At 41.4% G+C, this 16,618-nt stretch overlaps 1 protein-coding gene across 4 annotated transcripts in view; it reads left to right on the top strand.

Annotated features, from left to right (window-relative positions):
* The window catches only part of KDR (kinase insert domain receptor), a 45,425-nt gene that overhangs the window by 10,648 nt on the left and 18,159 nt on the right, over positions 1-16,618 (top strand). For all 4 annotated transcript variants that reach the window (XM_030760077.2, XM_022563990.3, XM_022564010.2 and 1 more), the window contains exons 6-19: positions 35-174; positions 783-960; positions 2,345-2,459; positions 2,550-2,713; positions 4,622-4,778; positions 5,867-5,990; positions 6,735-6,843; positions 7,667-8,008; positions 10,020-10,166; positions 10,896-11,027; positions 13,577-13,683; positions 14,112-14,247; positions 14,606-14,710; positions 16,064-16,177. In XM_030760077.2, the coding sequence (XP_030615937.1) occupies positions 35-174; positions 783-960; positions 2,345-2,459; positions 2,550-2,713; positions 4,622-4,778; positions 5,867-5,990; positions 6,735-6,843; positions 7,667-8,008; positions 10,020-10,166; positions 10,896-11,027; positions 13,577-13,683; positions 14,112-14,247; positions 14,606-14,710; positions 16,064-16,177 (2,070 nt within the window). The remainder of the gene's footprint in view (positions 1-34; positions 175-782; positions 961-2,344; positions 2,460-2,549; positions 2,714-4,621; positions 4,779-5,866; positions 5,991-6,734; positions 6,844-7,666; positions 8,009-10,019; positions 10,167-10,895; positions 11,028-13,576; positions 13,684-14,111; positions 14,248-14,605; positions 14,711-16,063; positions 16,178-16,618) is intronic.

Here is a 16,618-nt window from a genome sequence, read left to right as displayed (position 1 = left end):
CTCACTTTCTGTTTTTCCAATGTACTTGCTCCAGGGTACAAGATTTATGATGTGGTTCTGAGCCCCCCTCACGGAGTTGAGCTGTCTGTTGGAGAGAAGCTTGTCTTAAATTGTACAGCAAGAACTGAACTAAATGTGGGGATTGACTTCAACTGGGAATACCCTTCTTTGAAGGTAACACTAACGATTCAAAGCCAGACCTCCAAATACTTTGATAATAAGCTCCAACGAAGTTTGCTTGAGAGAGATAGGGACCTCTTTGGCCAGATAAAATGTAAGGGCCTTAACTTACACTAACATACACACACACACATTTTAAGAGAACTGTAGGACATACAGCACTCATGGAAAAAAAAGATGCAAAACCAAGAACTCTGTCCAGGCTGTGAAGATTAGTTTTCTTTAGGGGATTATGTCTTTCTAGGTTGCATTATTTCTCTGTTCTCCAAAGTCCTTGATCTATTTTCCTTTTAAGGGAATTTCTTTTCAAGAGGTGGCATGAGACACACTTCTCCTTAAACAGTGGTCATATTTCCTTGGGTTTCTGCAGTTTACATTGATCTCATTCCCATTATGTGAGGTTTGAAAATGCCTGATTCGGTTGATTCTATTTATTTCTCCTGAAACCAAATGTATTTGTCATCAGCATGAGGATAAAAGTTCAGAAGTATCTATTATTAGCATTAAATAGTGTTCACCAAAGGCCAAGACTTTTATGGGTATCTAGAAGATACTAGGGAATGTTATTCTGGACTTTGGAAGTTCACTAAACTCTTTTTCAGCATCAGCATAAGAAACTTGTAAACCGGGACCTAAAAACCCAGTCTGGGAGTGAGATGAAGAAGTTTTTGAGCACCTTGACTATAGATGGTGTAACCCGGAGTGACCAAGGGTGGTACACCTGTGCCGCTTCCAGTGGGCTCATGACCAAGAGGAACAGCACATTCATCAGGGTCCACGGTAAGCTAAGATTTCCTTTGGAATTATGCTCTGCCTTGAAAAGTGAGATGATTTAAATAAATTTAGGTCAGCTAGTGATTCCTATTTTGCTCGTTCAGAAGATGTTTTTGAGCTCTTGCTAGGAAGGCCATTTGACCTCGAGGTCAAGAGCATAGCTTGGGTTCAAATCCCAACTTTAAAGATGAGATGAGCTGATGTAGTAAGGGCTCACTACATATTACTTGTTGTTGCTATTATTATTATCACTATAATAAGCAGAGGGTTATTATCTAAGATCATTTTTAAATTTTCATTTGATCGCAAGGCTGAAAGGCTTCCCTGAGTAAGCATGGGCCTTGCAATTGGGGAAACCTGTATTTAGTTACTTTCTGTGGGGCTTTGAGAAAATAACTTAATTTCCCATTTATTCTCTTTCACTCACATAAATGTCTCAGTTTAGATGATAATTTGTATGGCATCCAACTTATAGGCCTTCATAAGGGTTTGGATTTTATAATATGGGAATGCATAGAAGGGTTTTGAGCAGAGAGAGACATGCTCTGGCTTATGTTTTTATAGGATCACTATGTGGGTTATTTTAATGTGAAATACTTTAGGGAAGTAAGGGCAGAAGTAGAGAGACTAGTTAGAAGGCTAATTGCAGTCATCCAGGTGAGAGATGGTGGGTGGCTTAGACAAGGGTGGTAGAAGTGGAGGTGGTCAGAAGTGACCTGATTCTGATGTATTTTTGAAGATGGAGCCAGTAGGGTTTACCTATCGATTCCCTGGCTGTGGGATATAAGAGAAAAAGAACGGAAGATGACCTTTGCGTTTTTAGCGTGAGCAACTGAGTGAACGGTAGTTTCCTCAACCGAGATAGGGAAGGTAGGAAGAGGAATAGGACACAGGGTTGGGTGGCTTCATTTGGAGATGCCCACTAAATATCCAAGTGGAGACTTTAATATATTAACCTAGAACCCAGGGAAGTCAGGGGCAGGAGATATAGATTTAGGAGGAATGTGTAATTGACAAGAGGAAGGTGTTGGTAAAGACAAGAGGTCCGAGGACTGAGTCCTGGGGCACATGGGAGGTATGTATAGGGTGTCATGGGAGCAGAGGAGACGTAGGGAAAGCTTCACAGAGAAGCAAATGCTTGAGTTGAGTGAGATTTGAGTGCTCGGTAGACTTGTGGAGCAGACTGGGGGAGAGAGAAAAGCTAACGCAGAGACCACAGGTGAGGGAGAACCTGGAGTGGGACCTGTAGAAGGGTGAGATGAGGACTCTGAACAGCAGTGACTCAGACCCCCAAGGTCTTTGACTCTTCACCTGAAATGAAAAACTAAACCAAATGGCCGTTTATAAGAAGTTGCCATTTATGAGAAAAATTATTTTTATTTTCTTCCAGAAAAACCTTTTGTTGCTTTCGGTAGTGGCATGGAATCTTTGGTGGAAGCCACCGTGGGAGACCGTGTCAGAGTCCCTGTGAAGTGCCTTGGTTACCCTCCTCCAGAAATAAAATGGTAACGACTGGAAATAAATGCAAAGCCTTGTTCCACGTGAAAGCAAATCCTTAGGTTGGACTCATTTCTGGGATTTGTTTTTCCCCACAGGTATAAAAATGGAAGACTCATTGAGTCCAATCACACAATTAAAGTGGGGCACGTACTGACTATTATGGAAGTGAGTGAAAAAGATACAGGAAATTACACTGTCATCCTTACCAATCCCATTTCAAAGGAGAAACAGAGCCACGTGGTATCTCTGGTTGTGAATGGTGAGTCCATTCAGTTTTCCTTCTCTTTATCTATTATAAAGAGTATGATTATGTCCTCCTGAACAGCCAGGCCACCATTCCTTTGGTGTCTCTGCCTCACTTACATCATAAGTAGCTCTGGTGTATAAAAATGATCCAGGACAGTGCGGCTGAAGTGAGGTGTGGGGCAGTATGCTCTGGACATGTTTGCTTAAGAGGCCATGCGAATGAAGCAGTTGGTGGTCAAACTCGAGCCTAAAGTAGATGGTTCAACCGATGGCTAAATGCTGTGACATAAGAGTGCCCACAGGGACAGTCATCAGGCTCCAGTTGCAGTACCTTTGAATTGTGCTCCTGGCATGCAAATGTTTAAGACTCTTCTTGAATTTTGTGGGAAGCTACTAGTTTGATTTGGGGGTTGATGTATCAGTGATGCACAGGCAGATTCCAATGCAGAAGGCTTTTGCAGGTGGACACTCTTGGCTGGTTGGAAGCGTTTTAATTTTTTTTTCAACAGGAGTCTGGGATCTGACTCTGAGGGTATAAAGGGGGAGATATTAAGTTTTTGATTTAAGAATGGTTTGAATTTTATTTTTCCAAACTGAAAGATACTTATTTACAATAAGTACTCCGGGTGGGGAGGAAAAGGACATCATGGTCAAGTAAATGTGGGAGATGCTAAGTTGATGGACATAGTATATTGCCATTCTCCAGTGGTGGGTGGGAGACATAGAGTAGCCAAGGTTTAACAAACTTATTTGACCAGAGCACCCCTCCCACATACATCCATTAATATCTTGCTCCAAACACAGGTTGGGAAATGCCTCGCTGTTGTAATTCTTTGTGCTTTCTACTGTCATGGCAGATTAAAACTTCAGGATCTTCTCATGTGACATTAAGGTGCTTCCCTGTATATCCTGCCAAGCTCTGTATGTCTTCTGAGCTTGGCTTCGTTTCTTTGCGGGGACATCAGCTTCGGGGAGTATTTTAAAGATAACAGGTTCCAGAAATGTGACTTAGGAGCCACTTGGGTGTAGGAGTTTGGGGAGTATAGAGAAGCTGGGAAGCTGAAAAGTAGGGTGGGGAGAAGGAAAGGAACAAGAAATAAAGATGTAAAAATGGACAGTGAATAACTCTATCTCATTCATCCAGGAAGTCACTAAATGTTTGATTCACCCTAGCATTTACCCTGCTCTATAAAACAAAGATAAAGAAAGAAGTCAAGGTTTGAAAGTATAACCTGAGGCTTTAGGTTGGTAGTGATGAGAAGATAGTTTCACATTAATGACTTTGGAGCCTAAAAAAGAAAGAGAGAAAAAAGGGAGAGAAGGAGGAAAAGACACGGAAGGAATGGAGGGAGGAAGGGAAGAAAACAAGAAAGGATGGGAGAGAGGAAGGGAGAAAGGAAGGAAGGGGAAGAAGGAGGGAGAGATGGAGAAGTAGGCATGGTGGGTGACCTTGGGCAAGTCATTTCACTTTTTAATTTTTCCCATGTGTAAAGTGGAGGACAATAGCAGTGGCTGTGAGGATTAAATGAATTAATTGATGTAAAGCACTTAGAACAATACTCAGTACATAATACATGTACTCACTGTATTATTCACAACTCTTTTCTTCCTGGAGCCTTGTCTGATCTTGTGAAATTGGGAGGATTAGGAGAACAATCTCTGTAATGTAGACGAGAAAAAGGTGAGGCACAGGGTGGCGAGACTGGCACAAAGTCGCTCAACTTACTAGTTTATTATTATTGTTATCATGAGTATCACTAGAAGCCAGGTGTCCTGTCTCCAAATCTAGATGTTCTTTGAAAAAGCAAATGGGGACAAAAATTCTATGCTTGGAAAAACACAGGTTTTAATTGCTGAAAACTTCTACTTTCCATTCCTCAAAGCTGATTGACAATTCAAAAGCTGTCTTTCCCATCTCCAGTCCCACCCCAGATTGGTGAGAAGTCTCTGATCTCTCCCGTGGACTCTTACCAGTATGGTACCTCCCAAACGCTGACGTGCACGGTCTATGCAGTTCCTCCCCCGAGTCACATCCAGTGGTACTGGCAGCTGGAAACAGAGTGTACCTACCAACCCATGTGAGTAGGGCCACATCCTTTTTTTCCTGCTCTTTTGCATTTAAAAAAATATTTATTCATTTGTTTTATTTTTAGATTCCACACGTAAGTGATATCATACAGTATTTGTTTTCGTCTGGCTTACTTAGTATGATAACCTCTAGGTCCATCCATGTTGCTGCAAATGGCATTATTTCATTCTTTATATGCCAGTGCAGTATTCCGCTCTATATATGTACCACATCTTCTTTATCTATGCCTCTGTTGATGGACATAGCCAAGCTACGATATGACACCATTCTAAGCCAAGAAGACTATCTCTAAGAAGGTTATTCCTCAAGTGGTACTCTTAATCTCCTTCTATCTTTCTCTGTGCTTACGTCTTTAGGAGATGTCGTTCCTTGGGGTATCCCGCTTTGAGATTAGCTAGCTCTCTCTTCAGGTTGGCCCTGATGTCCATCTCTCTGAATGCAGTTTCTTTGCTCACTTTGTTAATTGCCAGTCTTTGGTTTTTCTCCGTATGCCAATCAACCGGTGAATACCACAGTCTCCTTATCTGTGAGAAGGTACATCTCAAGGGAAGTGCTGATGGATGCAAGGACCTCGAAGCCTCAGGCCCGGCTTATCAGGTCCTAACACAAGTCCAGACATCCTTAGGAAAAAAACAACAAGTCACCCACCACCACCCTAAGCAGTTCACTTCCTGTTGTTGTTTTTGAGATGGCCTCTATTAGTTTCTTCCTCAGATGCTGACCATTTCCTACACAAAGGCCACAGTCCCAGGGAGATTAAGAAGCCCAATGGCTTCTTAGTTTCCTTGCCTTCCTTTGAACTAAATTAACTTGAATTGTCTTGTCGATCCAATTTATGAATGGAGGTTTGTTCCCAGAATAGCTGCTTCCCTCCTGTATCCTGAATGAATCTACCTAGAACCTTTTCCTTCATTGCTGAGGCCTATTTTTAATTGGCGCCAAGTCTTGTAACGTGGTAGGGTGCATTGGAAGTTAGTTCTAAGAACGTAATAACCAAAGTCTGACTCCTTTCCTTGCTATTGATAGGAATTAGAGAAAAATTAAGTCACGATATCATCTGTTACCTCTTTCTTATAGCCAAGCTGCCTTAACGACAAACCCACATACCTGTAAAGAATGGAGAAACGTGGAGGACTTCCAGGGGGGAAACAATATCGAAGTCAACAAAAATCAATTTGCCCTAATTGAAGGAAAAAACAAAGTGAGTTTGAAGTTCTTTAATTTGAAAATCTGTCTCTCTTTTATGGAAGGATGGAGTGAAAGGAGGGTAAAATAATATCAATGTGTGAGGAATATGGGCGATTGATCATCAAATAAATTGGATGATAAAATACTAGCATGTTAAGTCAGTTTGAAAACACCATTAACTTTTAGAAACATCATTGACTTACTGTTACTGTATCAGAGAAAAATAAAACACATATGTCATTAACTCTGTACATGGGATGTATGGTAATTCTGATTTTATAAACATGAAAATGAGAAAAGGTATGTAATGTTGTATTAAAACACATTCTTTTTTTTTTTTTTTTTTTTTTTAAACATCTTTATTGGGGTATAATTGCTTTACAATGGTGTGTTAGTTTCTGCTTTATAACAAAGTGAATCAGTTATACATATACATATGTTCCCATATGTCTTCCCTCTTGCGTCTCCCTCCCTCCCACTCTCCCTATCCCACCCCTCCAGGCTGTCACAAAGCACCGAGCTAATATCCCTGTAAAACACATTCTTTATTCCATGGTTTCCAAAGCTCGTTTTGTATGATGTGTGAGCTGCACCAGCATAATTATAATTGCACAGATTTGGGTGTGCATGGTCAGTGCTGGAGTCTGAATGGAGTAGGCAGGTCGCAGCAGTGGTGGGGATGCTGACTTTTAGTCTGAATGCACGTGCATAAACACAGCCTCCATTGTTTATGGCCTGGCATTTGTTTTTTTCACAGACTGTAAGTACCCTTGTTATCCAAGCAGCCAATGTATCCGCTTTGTACAAATGTGAAGCGGTGAACAAAGCTGGGAGAGGAGAGAGGGTTATCTCCTTCCACGTGACCAGTAAGTGCTCTCCAGGGGCTGGGCTGTCTGATACTCTGTTGTCCTGGCCATTCCCATGAGTGGCGTGGCTTTAGGAAGGGGAGTTGGATGGCTAATTGATGCTTTTGTTCATAAAGGAGAGTTCCTCAGGTAGCTCCTGGGCTCACGTGAAGTCAGTACATCTGACTTCACAGGAGAGGGAGCATGAGTTCACACGTGCTTTTGAAGCTCAAGTCCTGCGTGATATTTTTGTCTTTGTCATCACAGTGCAGCACAGCGCTTGGCTTAGTGAGGTTCAGTCAACGTTTATGCACTTGCTGTTGAACAGCTGACAAGGTTGGGTTTTGGGGAGGCAATTGTAATGACATTGGAGCAGTGCCTTCCCAATACTACCGACTTTGTTCATCTTAATTCTATGGCTCAGCTTTAGCTGACTGGATGGAATAAAATATTTCAGTCTGAGCTAATTCACTGTAATAAACGTAGCTTTCCTGTCAGTGAGTGTTATATATTAATGAGGAATTAATTTTTTAAATCCCAAGTTATAATTATCTGCTTTGAATTGGGGGGGGATTAAATCTTAAAAACCGTGCTTAGAGCTCAAAGTGGAGATTTCATATATATCTGAGGAATTCATTTACATTTCCAAATAATGTATTTTGGCAAAATAATACATTTTGAATCTGGAATTGTCCAGTTTGGTTGTCTCCTTGTATTCCATCATCTGGGAATGCCAGAGCTTCACCTCTCTTGGTGCTTTATCGCAGACTGAAGGCAGCAAGGAAGCAATAGTGTGCTGCCCAAGTTAAATCACTGTCTTCTAAGCATGGCTTTTACATTTCAGAGGGTTTTGAAATCACTTTGCAACCCGGCACCCAGCCCACCGAGCAGGAGAGCGTGTCTCTGTGGTGCTCCGCGGACCGAACTATGTTTGAGAACCTCACGTGGTACAAACTTGGCCCACAGGCTCTGCCCATCCACGTGGGAGAGCTGCCCACACCTGTTTGCAAGAACTTGGATGCTCTTTGGAAAATGAACGCCACGATGATCTCTAATAGCACAAATGACATTTTGATCATGGAGTTGCAGAATGCATCCTTGCAGGACCAAGGAGACTACATCTGCTTTGCTCAGGACAGGAAGACCAAGAAAAGACATTGCGTGGCCAGGCAGCTTACAGTCCTAGGTAGGGAGGTAACTCTGGACCATCCAGAAGCAGTTGGGATGCCGTAAATGTAATGCTTTCAGGGGCTGTGTGAAGATTGTCCTCTAGCAGCTTATGAAGTAGACCGGTGAGCACTTATCTTGCGGAAAGTCCTCAAGTCAGAAGGAAGCTAATCGTGGTGAAGTGATGTATTAAAAAGAGAAAATAACCCCATTCTTTCCAGCCCTGATGGTGGGGTCACTCACTACTATCTGCAAGGGATTCCCCTAAAGCAGGGAAGTTTCTGCCTCATTCTTGAGCATTCAGTTATTTAAATAGACACATATTTGTGAATGCCTACCGTGAGCTAGGAGGGTGCCGGAAGTTCATAGTGGTGGGCAGAGTGAAGACACAGACAACTGCTGGGCTGTGGGGTACAGTGAGGTCTCTGTGTCCATGAGGACAGGGGTTGTTTCTGTTTTACTCCTTGCTGAGCTCCAGGCATAGAACATGGTGGCACATACTGCGTGCTTGATAAGACATCTGCTGCCTGAAAAGTGTAGTGATGGGGTTGTTTAAGACCTGTGAGAGCCTCTGGGAGGGATGCTGCACTCAGTGCCTGTACCTCTGTGGTACAGCTCACGGTCAATGAAATGAGCATTTTAGTGCAAGAAAGCTTTGTAAGTCCCACACCAAGTCACTCTCTACACCTCCTCTAACCCCGTGCCTTGCACAAAATCCGTGCAGACACGGCTCTGTCTCTGGGGAAATCAGTCAAATTTGGGGAGTTTCTCTGTGCTATCTCCTTCCATTTTCTCCTCTCCCTAGTGTCCCTTCCTAGTTTCTAGGGTGCATGTGTTCTGTTTTTTTTTTAACTGTCGGGAAGGGGGAACTGCCCAGATAAACTAATTTATACCAAAGTTTTAGAGGAATAATATTTTCAAAGGCCTTGACATATTTTAAGAGGTATTTTCAAACAGGCACTAGGACAGATTTTGCTAGTGTTGAGACTCTGGTGTCAGAAGAAGAGATGTTTTCGAGTGAAGTCATCCCAAGGCCCTTCAAATCACACCCCATATATGATCATGGTTTTTCTGTTCATCTTGGTGACCGGTCTGGTTTCAAGCTAGTGAAAAAATTCAGAAAGAGATGTGAAGGAGGTTCCTGGCTTTGCCATGCCCAGGAAATACATGCTCACAATGAGCTGGTTTGCTCTCTAAGGACTCCCAAGTTGTTTTCCAAAAATTATTCTTGGAAATAGACTGGAGTCCATTTGCTTAAGCCCCAGCGTAGTTCACCATTGAGGTAATCTAATTTTGCTAAATGTTGAAGTGGATTCTCTCAGCAGGATTCTTTTCGATGTTCAGTTGGTTTGGACAAGATATTTCCACAGCACTTTGATGATTTGTAGGAAAGGTTAAATCTAAAGTTGTCCTGTACATTTAAATGAGTACCTATGGGCTTCATTTTTTAAAAATCTTTGACTTTCCTTAGGTTATCATTGTTTTGTCTGTGTTTTAGTGGAAATTCTGAGTTCAACTGTTTGCTTAGTTATAAGGACTGGGGTAAGTTGTTTAACCCCTTTCATCTGCAAAATAAGGCTAATACTGCCCACCATAGGGTCGATAGTGAAAAACAGAAATAGGACAAATGAGTTTTGTAAAAAGTGTCAAATAAATATAAGGCATTCTTTGTTGAATTACACTAAAGTTATGTACTTTCCAAGAGAAACATGGCAGAATTCTTGTGTGTCACTGGCTAGAATTTACTTATTTGGAGGGAAGTCAAGGGTGACAACTTTTATTTTGCGATGTGATTACCAGCTTGAATCACTAATATGAATGTTCAAAGAGATGCAGTGATCTGTCTGAACTGACTGACTTGTTTCATTTAACTTTACGCCACGAACAATGCTCCAGTTATCAACCTCTGTGTATTTTTGGCTTAGTAAATTAACAGTTTACTAAACGGTTTTAATAGTTTACTGATATGAAAACCACTTCAAAACTTATAACTAAATGTCCTATGATTTTTTTTGTGTGCGTGTGCATAGAGCGCATGGCACCCACAATCACAGGAAACCTGGAGAACCAGACAACAAGTATTGGTGAAACCATCGAAGTTTCCTGCACAGCGTCTGGGAATCCCCCTCCACAGATTACGTGGTTTAAAGACAATGAGACGCTTGTGGAAGATTCAGGTGAATAGAGCATGTCGGTCTCTTTTTGGCTGCAAAATCTTCCTAGAGATATTAACTAAAATCCATATTATTTCTTTCTTAAAAAAATTATTTATTTACTCATTTATTTATTTATTTTTATTAAGGTATATCGATGTACAATATTATTTAAGTTGCAGGTGGACAGCATAGTGAGTCTCAATTTTTAAAGATTATTCTCCATTTACAGTTATAAAGTATTGACTGTATCCCCTGTGCTGTACAATATATCCTTGTAGCTTATTTATTTTATACTTAGTAGTTTGTACCTCTTAATCCCCTACCCCTATCTTGCTTCCCTCTCCCCTGTCCCCTCTCCCCACTGGTCACCACTAGTTTGTTCTCTATATCTGTGAGTCTGTTTCTTTTTTGTTATATTCACTAGTTTGTTTTATTTTTTAGATTCCACATAGAAGTGTCATACAGTATAAAATCCATACGGTTTCTTGATTTGTTTTAGGTAGAACAGAAAGCAATATTACCGCCCATGGTCTGGCTCATCTCATAGACTCGGAACCCGAGTATTCAGAGCCTGCTGAATTCTCGTGGAAGCCAGGGGAGCTGAGACAGCAGTTGACCCTGTATGGCTCTTTTTAGAGTTAGATAATAGCCCAAGATAAAGGGAAACATGTACATTAAAAAGATTTTTGTCCTGAAAAACTCTCCCAGACCACATCATAAATAAAACCCATCAATTTCCCCCTCTCTCAGGCATCGTGCTACAAGATGGGAACCGGAACCTAACTATCCGCAGGGTGAGGAAGGAGGATGAAGGCCTGTACACCTGCCAGGCATGCAGTGTTCTCGGGTGTGCAAAAGTGGAGGCGTTTTTCACAGTGGAAGGTCAGTGGGAATTCATAGACCATCAGGTGGCTTTTAAAAATTAGAGAGGCCCGCGTACCACAAAAAAAAAAAAAAAATTAGCTTGTATCTGGGCTTCCCTGGTGGCGCAGTGGTTGAGAGTCCGCCTGCCGATGCAGGGGACACGGGTTCGTGCCCCGGTCCGGGAAGGTCCCACGTGCCGCGGAGCGACTGGGCCCGTGAGCCATGGCCGCTGAGCCTGAGCGTCCGGAGTCTGTGCTCCGCAACGGGAGAGGCCACGGCAGTGAGAGGCCCGCGTACCGCAAAAAAAAAAAAAAAAAACAAATTAGCTTGTATCTTATATATACTCATATACTTTGGGCAGGAGGGTTATGGGTGGTTTTAATATTCTTTGTACTTTGTATGTTTTCTATTATAAGTATATGTTATTTTAACCAGAAAACATAATTAATGTTATTTTAATTCTGCTCTCATCACATTTCTATCCCCGCAGTTCTCACTGTGGAAAAATTCTTAGCCAGGCGGGTGGAATGTCCTCCTCTCCCTGACTCTTTCTTCATGTGAATGGCTTAATTAACTTGTTATGAAAATTATGCCTCTATATTTATTAGGTAGAATTGCTGCCTAGTCATGAAAGTCGGTGCTATCTAGATAGTCACAAAGGTTCATAGTTTTTATTGGACTAAAGGTAATTAACATTCATTTGTGAACAATAGACCATTGCTTCTCTGATATGGAAAATTTGGGTTCTTATCTAAATGTGTATGCAGGAATGATGTGAAATCTGGCATTTTCTCAGATGGGAAAGGTGGATTTGTGACAGAATATTTTATCTTCAAAAGTGTATTCCTATGTCTTTTTAAAAATAACCCATCAGGGGACAATGAAACTGTATTATGTGGATGAAGGAATGGTATGCAAGGGGAAAATAGAGGGGTGGTGATAGATAGAGTAACTGATGGATTTCTATGCACTCATCCTAATTTGTCTCTCAAAGACTAGATTTTAGTTCCTTTAGTCTGTCAAATCTATGTTGCCAAGTATTACATCTCAATACCTTGACTTCTTTTCAAATCTGTAGGCTTATTACCATTTTGTAAACTGCACTTGCAAATAAAGATTTCAAGTGACACGGTGGTTTTGTCACTTTCAAAGTGCTACATGTTTTAGGCAAAATCCTAAGGGAGACTTCCAGTTCTCTCCCATGCTTTGCCTCAGCTCTGTTAGCTGTCTGCAGCTGGTTACCAAGAGGCCTAACTAGGTAACCTTGGCACAGAGATTGTATTTACTTCTCACCAGAAGAGAATACTAAGAAAGGAAGAGGTAAATATTTAATGCTCCTGCTACTTTCCCAAATGTTCATATGGGAATATTAATGCACCAACTTATATAGACAGTTGAATCTTTGAACTTTTTACTATGAACAAACAGACTTTTAAATCTCTATGTATAAATAGAGAATTCCTTCAGTAAGACCACCAGAGAAACAAAATCTACTTCCAAGCATACTTGGTGCTTGTGTCTCAAGTATAACTCTTATTTTGCTAACTAATTAATTACTTGTCTTTCTGTCTTCTTGAGGCTGCCTGAGCCACTCTCACAGCTTGTGGCCCAGTTTGATTCACACTGCACTCATCCAATGGGAGAGCCTAAGTGATCATTGCTTCCTTACCACCACTCTGCTAATCACTCTTGGTTGAAAGCCTCCTCTGGGCTTAATTTTCCCCACTCAGAGCTGTCCTCTGGAGTCCTGAACATCTGCAGCTTTCCTTGCTGACCTCCAGCTTTTTCTCTTCTCTTTCCTTTCCTGAGTATGTTTAAACTCATACTACCAGGCCACGCCTGAGGCACTCACCTCAGCTCTTTCACTTTCCTCACTGAGGCTCCTGCCACACAAGGATGGGGTAGTGAAATGTTAGCCAGTGTTGGACAGACCTTGTTTAACTCTTGACCATTCCATCAACTTTCTGTGTGCCTTTGATGAAGTAGCTTAACCTCTGTGAGCTTGCTTCTCCATCTGAAAACTGAGGGTTATCGAGAAGACTGAGTGACGTGACATATCTAAAGTGATGAGCATCTCGTAGGTGCCCAGTCACCAATTGCTCTCTGGCCAAAGGACTGCATTTATTTCCCTACTTGTTTTCTTAAACAGTCCTTCCGCAAACTCCATACAGATCAAAATATAGACCAACAGCATAAAACCAAACATTTATTTTCCCCAAATAGAATACTTTTCTCCTCTGTAGAACATGATCTGGCTTTTTTTTTTCCATCAAAGTCTGCTCTTCTTCCAAATGCTTTCTGTTTGTCTTTTAGGACATTAATATTTCTCTCTTAATTACTTTAGAATTTTACTGTTGGAAGTTTTCATGAGCAATGTTTTGCAAACTTGAAATTATCCATTAAGAATATTATAAACTCCATTCAAGTTAGAGGTTTGTGACTATTATTGTCTAGAATTTTCCTGAGTTGGTAAGATTGAGATTTTTCTTTAGTGTGGAACTTTGTTATTTTATATCAAAAGGTATGAGTTTCCAGTTGTTGATGCTCATTCATTTGTGTCTTTCCAGGTGCCCAGGAAAAGACAAACTTGGAAGTCATTATTCTAGTCGGCACTGCAGTGATTGCCATGTTCTTCTGGCTACTTCTTGTCATCGTTCTACGGACCGTTAAGCGGGTAACGAAATCATTTCCCTTCCGTCCCTTGCACGTTGGTTTTCATGATTAATGAAAGCTGACTGGGGTTCTTTGAGTTGATTCTTCCCATTGTTATTGGCTCAACAGGCACAATTTTATTTCTATACAATAACCTTCTTACCCACTTGCTTTTGGCTAGACCACTGGGCTTTAATTGATAGAAGCAACAAGAGGAGAAATGGGCTTGGACTGTCTAGTGTAATTAAGATTTAAGAATTAAATTCTGAGCTCATTTGGGGGTCGAGGGGACACTGGGAGCAGAATTATAATAGGACTACTCTCACACACTATGAGCCATTTAGAAAATGAGACACCAAGAATGGGGCTTCTATAAACAACAATAACAAGCACAGAGAACAACAGCCAGACAACAGGGTGTGTGTGACCGGAAGGAGCAATGCTTTCCAGGCCAGTGGAGGGGAACTGAAGACGGGCTACTTATCCATCGTCATGGATCCAGACGAACTCCCCCTGGATGAGCACTGTGAACGCCTGCCTTATGATGCCAGCAAATGGGAATTCCCCAGAGACCGGCTGAAACTAGGTGTGTTTTCAAGTGATATTAATTTGATATTGGGTTTACCAGGCCATCTCTTCCTCTTTTAGGCTGCTGACAAATCTAATCTATTTAAATGTTGGATCCTGGTTCAGAAAATGCATCCCATCTCCTGAATTTGAGTAATCGTCCATTTTAGTCACTTAGAAGTAGGGTCCCTGTATAATCACCCAAAGCAGGACATTTAGAGGGTGAAGAGGGGGGTATTAAATTATTAAGCCAGGACAAGGGGGTCAACTGTACTGTCCATGATAAACTGGGATGTATGGTCACCCTATCAAGTCAGAATCTTTGCCTATCGCTTTGGTGGTGAAATAGTCCAAATCTGTTTTGTTGTTGACTCTAGGTAAGCCTCTTGGCCGTGGTGCCTTTGGGCAAGTGATTGAAGCAGATGCCTTTGGAATTGACAAGACAGCAACCTGCAAGACAGTGGCTGTCAAAATGTTGAAAGGTAAAAGCAAAATTCTATGGCTCTATGGTGATGTATCCCTCTATCTGTTTCATCCCATCTTTAAACATGATGAAAGGCTTGTATTAGTGGCTCTGTGGCTAGGTGGGCCCACGAGCCAAACATGCAGCCAGACTATACGATGCCTTTGTACAAACTAGATAAAAATTTCCTCTTTTATAGACTCATGTCAGGGTCCACAGCCTGGCAGGCAAAGTTGGGATGGATCTGAGCTCCCCTACCGCCCCACCTTGCCTGGGAGCCCTTGCACAGATCACAGCTTGTACAACTATATTTAGTAGTCCGGCTATAGGAAAAAAATACCTTGGTTACATCAAAACTGTTTTCTTAGTGTACTATAGCGCATTAGTAAGATAATTACAGACCATCAAGAAACGGAAAAAGAAATTTGATGTAATAAGTAAAAATAGCAGCATGCAAAAACCAGCATGTTCCCTAGAATTGGAATATGTAAAAGATTCTCACATATAAAAGGCAATATGCAAAATAAGAATGGTTGTGCTGGGAAAAAAAGGATTAAGGGGGACATTTTTAAAATTAAAAGTTTCATAAACAATTGTCAAGCCTAATCGTAATGGAATTCTGGTCTTGCCGTTTTAATTTTGGGGGGGGTGATGCGTATAAAGCTCTTTGCTAGAATTCTGATGTGCTTTCATTGATGGAGACAGTGCTACTGACCCTTCGCCAATAGGCCTTGTGCATTTTGAAGGCATCTCTCTCCTTTTGCCTTTTCTCGCTTGTGGCCGAGGAGTATGTAATTTTGAGGTGGCTCATCAGGGCCTGAGGTGTGGACCACGTCTGTGAATTAGAGGGAAGTGTACCAGTCTGTACAGGATCAAACTCACAGTCTTAGCCTCATCGGCCTCATGTGCCAACTGGCTTTGCCAGCTGGCCCTTGTTAAGTTTCCTGCTCGGCACAGATTGGTGGGAACTCCAGCATAACCCCTAACGCATGAGCAATACATGGTGTTGCTTCCTTATGAGGGAGCACTGAAATAATCAGGCCCTAAGAAGCATAGTAAACCTGATATGTGGAAATCCAGTTTTGTAAAAGGAGAAAATCTGGGCATGATTTCATTTGCAGATGTATTCTCCACTTTGCAAAAGACCTCACAGTGGCTTCCTTCAAATATCAAACATTCTGGGTGCACGTAAAGAATTCGATTTAGAATTATAAAATATAATTTATGTTTGTCTTTTAAGGCAGCTAGCCTGTCAATTGGGTTACAGTTGTATTACCCCTGGAGGGAAAGTTGCACAGATGCACACCGTGCAGCGTTAATCCTCCTAAGGTAATGCCTCATGTATGATTTCCCTCTTTGTTTATATTTGTAGAAGGAGCAACACACAGCGAACACCGAGCCCTCATGTCTGAACTCAAGATCCTCATTCATATTGGCCACCATCTCAATGTGGTCAATCTTCTTGGTGCCTGTACCAAGCCAGGGGGTGAGTGTCTATAGATGGCTCTGGCTGTGGGATTTTGGCATATACTTTTCTGCTGGTATTTGAGGGAAACCACCCAACTCCCATGGCCTTGGTTTCCTTAACTTAGGAAACTTTGGCAGATTCCTATATATAAATATATTTCATGGAGGTTTAATGGGCACTGTAAATTATTCTAGAACGTGAATTAAAAAATACTACATCATTATAATACAGTTTGCTACTTATGTAATAGGTGTTCAGAGGAGAAGAGTAAACTTCCCTCCAAATTTGAAAACAAAGGACTTTAAGAGTGGTGCCCCCTAAAATGGAGTCATCTCAGGAGATTGTGTTGAAAAGCACGTGGGTGGATTTTCTTCTGAAATTTTGGTTTATCTTCTGTGGAATTGCCTTTTGGAAAAAGAAAAGTTACAATATAAGGGAATTGCAGCCAGCTGATTTCTA

The sequence above is a fragment of the Delphinapterus leucas genome, chromosome 5, assembly GCF_059928025.1.
Source record: "Delphinapterus leucas isolate spDelLeu-1000000601 "Yukka" chromosome 5, BTC_Dleu_Yukka2, whole genome shotgun sequence".
NCBI classification, from domain to species: Eukaryota; Metazoa; Chordata; class Mammalia; order Artiodactyla; family Monodontidae; genus Delphinapterus; species Delphinapterus leucas.
The sequence above is the reverse complement of the archived record's forward strand: the minus strand, read 5'-3'. Positions and strand labels throughout refer to the sequence as shown.